The sequence below is a fragment of the Megalobrama amblycephala genome, linkage group LG7 (genome assembly GCF_018812025.1).
Source record: "Megalobrama amblycephala isolate DHTTF-2021 linkage group LG7, ASM1881202v1, whole genome shotgun sequence".
Classification (NCBI taxonomy): domain Eukaryota; kingdom Metazoa; phylum Chordata; class Actinopteri; order Cypriniformes; family Xenocyprididae; genus Megalobrama; species Megalobrama amblycephala.
Genome location: NC_063050.1, coordinates 17,907,921 through 17,919,379, shown reverse-complemented (window position 1 = coordinate 17,919,379; position 11,459 = coordinate 17,907,921). Strand labels below are relative to the sequence as shown.

Sequence of the window (11,459 nt, the reverse complement as noted above, 5' to 3'; positions counted from 1 at the left end):
ATTATAATAACATGTATTTTGCAGAGTACTTTAACGCTTTGAAATCGGTGTTTACATCCACGACGGCAGGCGACAGTAAAGCGCAGGCGCGTGTGACCGAACCCCAGCGAAGAATCGTGAACGCGCACAGCGACAACAAATCCGCTAGATTAGAGGAGCCGCGCGCATCGCGCACACGCAGGAGGTGCATAGTTTCTCCTAACAAAAACTATTGTGCCTTTTCATGCGTTTGGAGCAGTTTCGCTTTTAATCCGGGACCGGAGGATGTACGATCTGTAGTATCGGATGTATTAACATTTTGTCAGCCTCTTGTCAGACTTTATTTAAAGAGAAAGAGAAAGAACTAGATGTTTTTACGGATCAGATCCATGAAACTCCGAAGAACAACAACCTCATGACTTACCCTGAAAGACCCAGACGCCGGATTTATTCAACTCAAGATCGCCTTCACACTATTGCACACCGTAGATTTTAATGCTTTATTTTAATTGTGTAAATATGATTCACTTGACGTCTGATTTCAGAGTCAAGAATAGCTAGAGTCAAGAATCAGTTTTTCTTTGTCTGGGCATTATTGCATTGACATGATGATCTCTGTAAGACTGCTGGTTTAACACATCAAGTTCTCCAGTTATACCGTGCAAAGACAAACATGTCAACACTCAGACTATTTCCTTGTTAGACAAGAGATTGAACAGTCTTTAATTGCAATGGGAATGCAATAACCATTGCATTTTTTTACGCCTATTTAGACATTTATTGAAAGAAATCCTTCTTTGTCAAACAATCAGATAGAGGCGCGTGTGAGATCTGGCTATGTCATTCTTTAATTTCCGAAAAATCTTTAAACTGGGCGCAGAGAAGAAGAAAAAACAATATGATCATGTGCACAGGGACACAAATCCGGAGGAAATATGGGAGATTGTGGGAGAACTGGGGGATGGAGCCTTTGGAAAGGTGTTCAAGGTAAAATAAATCCATTGAAATTGTTTAATCTTATCTTGCTGCAAAAGTTTATATATGTTTTTTTGTTATTTTGTACCCTAGTACTTTTCTTGTGAGTAGAATACAGGGTTATTCTACTGTATAATGCACTTATAATGGAATGCCTCTATTGTGATCTATCTGTCTGTCTGTCTGTCTGTCTATCTGTTGGTCGTTCTGTTTTTCTGTCTGTCGGTCGTTCTGTTTATCTGTCTGTTGGTCTGTCTGTCTGTCTATCTGTTGGTCTGTCTGTCTGTCTGTTTATATCTGTCTGTCTATCTTTGTCTGTCTATCTGTTGGTCTGTCTTTGTTTGTCTGTATATATCTGTTGGTCTGTCTATCTGTCTGTCGGTCTGTCATTCTGTATATCTCTGTCTATCTGTTGGTCTGTCTTTGTCTCTTTGTCTGTATATATCTGTTGGTCTGTCTATCTGTCTGTCTGTCTGTTGGTCTGTGTTTCTGTCTGTCTGTCGTTCTGTATTTCTGTCTGTCTATCTGTTGGTCTGTATATCTGTCTGTCTATCTGTTGGTCTGTCTTTGTCTGTTTGTCTGTATATATCTGTTGGTCTGTCTATCTGTCTGTCTGTCTGTCTGTTGGTCTGTGTTTCTGTCTGTCTGTCGTTCTGTATATCTGTCTGTCTATCTGTTGGTCTGTATTTCTGTCTGTCTGTCTATCGTTCTATATATCTGTCTGTTGGTCTGTCTTTGTCTGTTTGTCTGTATATATCTGTCTGTCTGTCTGTTGGTCTGTGTTTCTGTCTGTCTGTCGTTCTGTATATCTGTCTGTCTATCTGTTGGTCTGTATTTCTGTCTGTCTATCGTTCTATATATCTGTCTGTCTATCTGTTGGTCTGTATTTCTGTCTGTCTGTCTATCGTTCTATATATCTGTCTGTCTGTCTGTTGGTCTGTGTTTCTGTCTGTCTGTCGTTCTGTATATTTGTCTGTCTATCTATCTGTCTGTCTATCTATTGGTCGTTCTGTATTTCTGTCTGTTGGTCTGTCTGTATATATCTGTCTGTCTATCTTTGTCTGTCTATCTGTTGGTCTGACTATGTCTGTCTCTCTGTATACAGGTGCTGGTCATATAATTAGAATATCACCAAAAAGTTGATTTTATTTCACTAATTCCATTCAAAAAGTGAAACTTGTATATTATGTTCATTCATTACACACAGACTGATATATTTCAAATGTTTATTTCTTTTAATTTTGATGATTATAACTGACAACTAAGGAAAATCCCAAATTCAGTATCTCAGAAAATTAGAATATTACTTAAGACCAATACAAAGAAAGGATTTTTAGAAATCTTGGCCAACTGAAAAGTATGAACATGAAAAGTATGAGCATGTACAGCACTCAATACTTAGTTGGGGCTCCTTTTGCCTGAATTACTGCAGCAATGCGGAGTGGCATGGAGTCGATCAGTCTGTGGCACTGCTCAGGTGTTATGAGAGCCCAGGTTGCTCTGATAGTGGCCTTCAGCTCTTCTGCATTGTTGGGTCTGGCATATCGCATCTTCCTCTTCACAATACCCCATAGATTTTCTATGGGGTTAAGGTCAGCTGAATTTGCTGGCCAATTAAGAACAGGGATACCATGGTCCTTAAACCAGGTACTGGTAGCTTTGGCACTGTGTGCAGGTGCCAAGTCCTGTTGGAAAATGAAATCTGCATCTCCATAAAGTTGGTCAGCAGCAGGAAGCATGAAGTGCTCTAAAACTTCCTGGTATATGGCTGCGTTGACCTTTGACCTCAGAAAACACAGTGGACCAACACCAGCAGAGGACATGGCACCCCAAACCATCACTGACTGTGGAAACTTTACACTGGACCTCAAGCAACGTGGATTGTGTGCCTCTCCTCTCTTCCTCCAGACTCTGGGACCCTGATTTCCAAAGGAAATGCAAAATTTACTTTCATCAGAGAACATAACTTTGGACCACTCAACAGCAGTCCAGTCCTTTTTGTCTTTAGACGCTTCTGACGCTGTGTGTTGTTCAAGAGTGTCTTGACACAAGGAATGCGACAGCTGAAACCCATGTCTTGCATACGTCTGTGCGTAGTGGTTCTTGAAGCACTGACTCCAGCTGCAGTCCACTCTTTGTGAATCTCCCCCACATTTTTGAATGGGTTTTGTTTCACAATCCTCTCCAGGGTGCGGTTATCCCTATTGCTTGTACACTTTTTTTGTACCACATCTTTTCCTTCCCTTCGCCTCTCTATTAATGTGCTTGGACACAGAGCTCTGTGAACAGCCAGCCTCTTTTGCAATGACCTTTTGTGTCTTGCCCTCCTTGTGCAAGGTGTCAATGGTCATCTTTTGGACAACTGTCAAGTCAGCAGTCTTCCCCATGATTGTGTAGCCTACAGAACTAGACTGAGAGACCATTTAAAGGCCTTTGCAGGTGTTTTGAGTTGAATAGCTGATTAGAGTGTGGCACCAGGTGTCTTCAATATTGAACCTTTTCACAATATTCTAATTTTCTGAGATACTGAATTTGGGATTTTCCTTAGTTGTCAGTTATAATCATCAAAATTAAAAGAAATAAACCTTTGAAATATATCAGTCTGTGTGTAATGAATGAATATAATATACAAGTTTCACTTTTTGAATGGAATTAGTGAAATAAATCAACTTTTTGATGATATTCTAATTATATGACCAGCACCTGTATATCTGTTGGTCTGTCTGTCTGTTGGTCTGTCTGTCTGTCTGTCTATCTGTTGGTCTGTATTTCTGTTGGTCTGTCTGTATTTCTTTCTGTCTGTCTGTATATCTTTGTGTCTGTTTGCCTGTCTGTCGGTTGTTCTATCTTGTACAAACACACATTAAAGGTACAGTGTGTAAATTTTATTTGCATCTAGTGGTGAGGTTGCGAAATAGAGAGGTTACAGTGGTCGTCTGGCTGACACAAGACAAAGATGTCGTTGTCTGAGACAACAGGGAGTACGTTAGCCTGTCAAGCAATGAGATTTCTTCTTACTTCTAACAAAGAACGGTCTCTGCTTCTAATAAATCAGACGTCTACTACAACTACTTCCAACATAGTGACGATGCAAGCTGCCTCTAAAAAACATGAACAATTTAGAAGAAGAACAACATAGTGATGAAATGCGCTCTGTAGAGCAGTTTGTCCGTTTAGGGCTGCTGTAGAAACATGCCGGCGCAAAATGATGACTTGACATGGAGGGGGGACACGCAGTGTATGTAGATAGAAACGGCTCATTCTAAGGTAGTAAATACATAACGGTTCATTATGTAAAGTCTTTATACACCACTCAAAACATAGTTATGTATATTGTATTGCATTTCTGTCAATACATCCTCCCCAAAGTTTACACATTGCACCTTTTAAAATGCAAAAAGGTTCTGAATTCTTTGAGATTTATATCACCACGTGCGTGACATCAAGCACACACCCGTGTCATTGTCATTCACATGACCTCAGCCTGTAGTGTCCAGTCTGCTTCTCTTCTTTGCTCTGTTATAAGGCTTAATGTTGCTTAGTTTGTTAGTGGGATAGGGTGATTTGGAGATTAAGCTTAAGGCCATTTCCTCTAGTCTATACAGTCAAAACAGTGTTGTTAGAACTTTCTCATGGTCTCATCAAGTGTAATGGTTTGTAAATGGTCTAATGATCTGTTGAACTGAGGTTCTGGGGTTTTCAGGACATTGGTTTTTGTTGATTTTCATCACAGTGTGGCTTGTTCTGTTGGGAGCTACTATGAGCGCTGAACAAAACTGCAAAAATAATGACTGTTTTCAAGCATGTTTCCTGTGGCTGTAATAATTTTAGTACTCTAGGCTGTCTAGCTTTTATAAACAATATTTGCTTAAATTAGAAACACTTTTTATAATAATTTATAATTTTCAGTTTTATGTAGTATTGTTGTGTTGTTGTATTCATTATTATTTTATTATTATTATTTGTAATAATTTTATTTCCTCATTTAAATCAAAGTTTGTTTTTTTTTGCCAAAAGTTTGAATTATAACATGTCAAATACAACTGGAAGTGCATCACACTTGCAATAAAAATTGCAATAAAACCACTGCAGAATTTATTATTTCAAAACGTCCTGCAATAAACCAGCAGTCTTTGACCTGGTTAATTTTTCACTGCTGAATCACACTGGAGTCTAAACACCGTAATTACCAGCCTTTTACAAAAGCCGTATAGGGTGGAATTGTTCTGTGACCTTCATTGCTCTGCGCTGCAGAAAGACTCATTAGTATGAATGACACTGAATGTGATTTCTGTTGAATGCTGGACTGGATCACGCTGACTGCATGAGTCTAATTAATACTTTTTACCTCTATTTACTGGCTGTTAAAAGAGATCATACATAGTCTGAACATGTATTCATGTATGTCACTTCTCAAACATTCATGTCCGATTCATACAGGTAGTTTAACATCAGAAGGTGTAAAATAAAGAATAACCCTTTTGTATCACTAACAAAATGTTTTGCTTTGTTGAAAGCATGCACACCATAAAATTGTTTACTTGGACTAATTTTATGTATAAATGTCGTTTTTCTTGAACATTAATTTCCTTTTTTTCAGGCTCAGAACAAGCAGACAGGCATTTTTGCTGCTGCAAAAGTGATTGACACCAAAACTGAAGATGAGCTGGAGGACTACATGGTGGAGATCGACATCTTGGCGTCATGTGATCATCACAATATCGTCAAGCTGCTTGATGCATTTTACTATGAGAGCAAACTGTGGGTGAGTGGATTTAGTTTATTTTTCGTGGTTTGCACAGATTTCATTCATACTCTTTTCCACAGCATAAGTTGGAATCTGACTTAAAAATAATTTCATGGTGACTACATAATACCCTTGTTTTATACAAGAAAAAAAAGGAGACAACACTGCTTACTTCATTTTTATTTTCCTTGTTGACTCAAACCATTTCCTTCCTGCGCAGTGGAAGTTTAAAACAAGGTTAAGGTGGACTCCGCTTCCAGGTCCAGCTTCAATTCATTAGAAACTTATTAGAGGTTATTAGAGCTTTATGAAATTCTATACATGTAACAGTACATGTACTTTTTATATTTCACAGCAAATTTTGAAATAATTGTATATTTATATTTAAAGAAATTTTGAAATTACAGTAATGTAAATACATTTTTTTACTGCATATAAAAATATTTTTTTTGTATTTTTTTTTACTGTATTACTATAAATGCTGTAGTACAGTGATTTTATTTAAAATGTAAGTAATCATGAATTTATGGCTGTAGAAAAATACTACAGTACTTCCATTCAAAAGTTTGAGGTTGGTAAGATTTTTTTTTTTTTTATCTCTTATGCTAATCATCACTATTTTTTCATCAAAAACACAGGAATAGAAAGTTCAAAAGAACAGCATTTATTTGAAAAAGAAACCTTTTGTGACATTATAAATGTCTTTACTGTCACGTTTGATCAATTTAATGCATCCTTGCTTAATAAAATTTTGAACCTCAAACTTTTGAACGGTAGTGTACTTAAACTGCCATTAAAATATTTTTCTATTGCTTAATTGTCAATGTCATACTACATGCTTAAGTGAAACATGGTTTATTATTTTTTTCCCACCTTGATTTTGGAGTGAATATGACCTGGACATGTTCTTGAAAGGTTTTGTGAGATTTACCAGAAAAGGAAGACTTAGATTCACTTCACATCAGAATAATGTTGTATTCATTCATTGCGTACTGAACAATGTGTACTGGAAGAGGTGTGCATGTTTTTACTCCGATCCTGCCATACACCAGGAAATGATCTGATATCGGCCTCACCCATTTCCTTATGAAGATGTAGGAGGGCTTTGATTTGGCTGTGATTCAGGGAATGTTTGAACTGGATTATTCATCAGCCATTTGCTGCTTAAACTGGACAAATAACACATTGGTATCAATAATGCCATTCAGTAGTCTGTGTGAAGTAGTTTCCTATTCATATATTAGTAGAAAAGCTTAACTTCAATTTCAGATGCCAGATTCAGATTTTGCAGTATGCTTTGCATTCAAACATTTTTAAAGTTTGTCCAAATAATAACTGAGGCTTCTATATGTGGTATATATGAGGATTAATAGTGCATTCTGTTATCCAGACAGTGGGATCAATGGAAATAAACAGAATCCTACATTTTAGAGTTGGAAAGGAAGCCTCATCTTGTGCGTTGAGTATGGCCATTGTAGTTCTCGGTCTGAATGACAGCACTGTGTGGGCTATTGTGTTATCGTAGCCACCGGTCAAAAGCAACATCTCACCCACAGTAGAACAGCATTCAAGAGCATGAATAACAGTGACTGTTCTCTGTGCTGCATCTCTGTGTACACAATAGTGTAGGGTTTAGACCCGTTCACACCAAGGATGATAACGATATAGTTCTAAAAATCATTCTAAATATAAAAGAATAGCAGAGTTCACTCCACAACCAAAACAATAATGGCACAGAGAAACAATATCATTGGAATCACTTTCAGCATGTTTTTTTTTTTTTTTTTTTTTCAGCTGATGAGTGATAAAAACATTGACAGCCAATCAAAGTCAATTCTGCTTTAATGAGCTTGAGTTTTTAAAGTGGCAGATGACAGAACGATATTGTCCGCTGGTGTGGATGCTAATCGTTATACTTATCATTATAGTTAACATTCTTGCTGTGAACGGGCCTTAACCTAATTTCAAAGCTTCATGCGTTCTTGTCTGAAGCCATTGGCACTTTTATCCAAATAATTTAGCTCATTTTGAGTCTAATATCGTTGCCGAGTGAACCATGCTTATTCGGTGAATTAGTGAGTTTTTAGACTGATTCAGACCATGATTCAAGCCAGTGATTCCTGTGATTCATTAAAAAGGACTGCGCTGATTGAGAACTTTTATCATTATATGTATTTTAAATCATTTTAAAGGCTGTTGTTTGCTTAGGTCTATTTTTATTACCACAGACAAAATATCCGATTACTTGGTTAATCGTCAAAATAATCAACCGATTACTCGATTATCGAAATAATCATTAGTGACAGCCCTAGAACAAACCATGCTTAGTTTTTCATACTGATTCAGAACATGATTTACGCCCATGATTCCTGTGATTCATTAAAAAAGAACTGCACTGATTGAGCGAACTTTGTGCTGTCACTGAGTACATCATAATCTGTGAAAGTTTTGTTGAGAATTTGTCGATACATTACTGTTCAAAAATTTGTGGTTTTAACGTTTTTGAAAGAGTCTCTTCTGCTCACTAAAGCTGCATATATTTGATCAAAAATACACTGCGTTCCAAATTATTATGCAAGTGACATATCAGTAAGATTTCTGTACAATAAACATTCAGATTTTAGTTTTTCTAAGAAAATGTTTGTTTGTTTATTTATCCATGTCTTTTTAGATAACTGGTATCAATCTCAGACAAAATAATTTGGCAGATCTATGGAAACCCTACTTAGAGGTTGTTCCACATTATTAAGCAAGTCACAGTTCTCATGCACTATCCTCCTTTTTATACCATAGCTGAAAATGGCCAGTTATGAACTCCACATATCTTGCAAAAGTCATTTTAATACCCTCCATCTCACTTCCCAGTATTCCAGCCCAAATCATCACCCACCAGCTCCTTGCTGACGTCACAGTCTTGTTGGAACGTGGTGGCCATTCACCAACCATCCAGAAATCCGTCTATTTAGACCATCCATTGTAGTACGGCATTAGTCAGTGAATAAAACTATTTAAAAATGAGTCTTCATGTATTTCTAAACCCACTGTAAATGTTTCTCTTTGTGAGGTTTGGTTTGGAGTGGCTGAAATGCATCTTTACGCACAACTGCCAGGCTGCATGGTGAGCTTCTCGAGACTCCAGAGACACCAGCAGCTTCAAATACCTGTTTGCTGCTCAACACTGGCTTTTTTATAGCTGCCCTTTTAATACAATTAATTTTTTTGACAGGAACGTTCATTAATAAGCCTTTATCTGACTGAGTTCTGCTGTGCTCTAAATCACTCACAAATCTTATGATAATTCGATAATCTCCATTCAGTTTTCACAAAATATTAGTTGTTTTCATGCCTTTTGCACAACAGTGCACCATTTCATGCTTTTCATCTTCAAAAAGATCTTTCTTCCTCTCCATATTGCATGAGAACTGTGACTTGCTTAATAATGTGGAACAACCTCTAAGTAGGGTTTCCATAGATCTGCCAAATTATTTTGTCTGAGATTGATACCAGATATCTAAAAAGACATGGATAAATAAACGAACAAACATTTTCTTAGAAAAACTAAAATCTGAATGTTTATTGTACAGAAATCTTACTGATTTGTCTCTTGCATAATAATTTGGAACGCAGTGTACAGTAAAAACTGTAATATTGTAAAATATTATTATAATTTCAAATAACAGTTTTCTATTTAAATATATTTTAAAATGTAATTTTTTCCTGTGATGACAAAGCTGAATTTTCAGCATCATTACTCCAGTCACATGATCCTTCAGAAATCATTTTAATATGATGATTTGATGCTCAAGAAATATTTCTTATTATTGTCGATACTGAAAACAGTTGTGCTTAATATGTTTGTGGAAACCGTGATATATTTTTTCAGGATTCTTTGACTAAAAAGTTCAAATGAACAGCGTTTATTTGGAATGGAAATCTTTTGTATTATAAATGTTTTTACTGTCGCTTTTGATCAATGCATCTTTGCTGAATAGAAGTATTAATATCTTTCAAGCAAAAATAAATCTTACTGACCCAAAACTTTTAAATAGTTGTGTAATATATTAGAGCACCTCTTTGTTCTCTCAAGTTCTTTCGCCTAAAACATAATATAATATTTGTGTGATTCAGGAAACACTGTTCTTGTTCAGTATTGACTATGTAAACAGTCTCTACCAATACCTGTCCTCCCTCTCCAGATGACTAACCCCAGCCGTGACCCCTCCATCCGCCTGGTGTTCACGGAAACTCTAATCCTATTAGGACAGAAAGGACTCAATTCTGGCACTGTGCTAATGTGTAGAAAGCCTTCATCCTTCCTCGTGCTCACGCAGGCCTCTCTTGCGCGATCCTCTTATGTCATTGAGGAGCAAGAAAAGCCTTCAACACTCAGTAGCTTTATTGATCATTCATGGCCGTGCAATGCAGTGCTGTTGACTAATCACGGCCCTGTGAAGTGAATTGTTTTGTAAAGTTAATAATGTGGGCAGTATGTCCTGGTTTGGATGTAGTTGTACTGTAAATCTAGATTGATCCATCGATGTGATTCTGCTGTGTTTGTGGAGTTCTGCACTAAACTGAATGAGTGTTCTAGATTTTTTTTTTTTTTTTTTTTGAGTGAGTTAAATGAACAATGGCTTTCTGAATGAGTGCAGTTAGTCTGTTTTTTTTAAACCAGTGCCTGCTGGTTCATGTAGGTGTGTTCATGACAATAGGATAAACAGATTCGTCTACTACAGAAACATAGTGCTGCCATTGTGCCCAGCTGAACATTGAGAAATAAAGACAGCACGCCAATCTCAGTCAGTCTGTCTTGTGCAATGAAATGTGGTTGCTTTTGTAAAACAGTGTGATTGTGTTCTTGGAAAGTACATCCAGTTTAATGTTCACCATGTTTCTGTGTGCAGATCCTGATAGAGTTCTGTGGCGGCGGGGCCGTCGATGCGGTTATGCTCGGTGAGTTCACACAAAGCATTTGACTTGCAAGGCTGCATTAGGAAAAGGTCACTTACCATGGCCAGTTCCTTTCCATTACTCAACAACACATTTCATTCTCAAAGGCAAAGGTGAAATTTAACTGCTTTGATTATTCTTACTGGCAATCAGTTCTGTTCACACTATTAGCGACAATATATCTATCTATCTATCTATCTATCTATCTATCTATATATATATATATATATATATATATATATATATATATATATATATATATATATATATATATATATATATATATATATATATATATATATATATATATATATATATATATATACATATATATATATATATATATATATATATATATATATATATATATATATATTTTCCATGTCACTTAAACGAGGTGTTTTGTAGCATTATTTTACATGTTGAGTCTTTATTTACACACTAGTGTTCAAAAGTTTATGGGGGTCTGAATACTTCCGTACCCACTGTATGTATGTATGTATGTATGTATGTATGTATGTGTGTATATATATATATATATATATATATATATATATATATATATATATATATATATATATATATATATATATATATATATATATATATATATATATATATATACAGTGGGTACGGAAAGTATTCAGACCCCCTTAAATTTTTCACTCTTTATTATATTGTAGCCATTTGCTAAAATCATTTGTTAATTTTTTCCTCATTAATGTACACACAGCACCCCATATTGACAGAAAAACACAGAATTGTTGACATTTTTGCAGATTTATTAAAAAAGAAAAACTGAAATATC

At 36.1% G+C, this 11,459-nt stretch overlaps 1 protein-coding gene across 1 annotated transcript in view; it reads left to right on the top strand.

Annotated features, from left to right (window-relative positions):
• Nucleotides 1-101: 101 nt before the first annotated feature.
• The window catches only part of slkb (STE20-like kinase b), a 31,629-nt gene continuing 20,271 nt past the window's right edge, over nt 102-11,459 (top strand). The window contains exons 1-3 of the mRNA XM_048196267.1: nt 102-966; nt 5,555-5,719; nt 10,606-10,654. Coding sequence (XP_048052224.1) covers nt 817-966; nt 5,555-5,719; nt 10,606-10,654 — 364 coding nt within the window. The 5' untranslated portion in view covers nt 102-816. The remainder of the gene's footprint in view (nt 967-5,554; nt 5,720-10,605; nt 10,655-11,459) is intronic.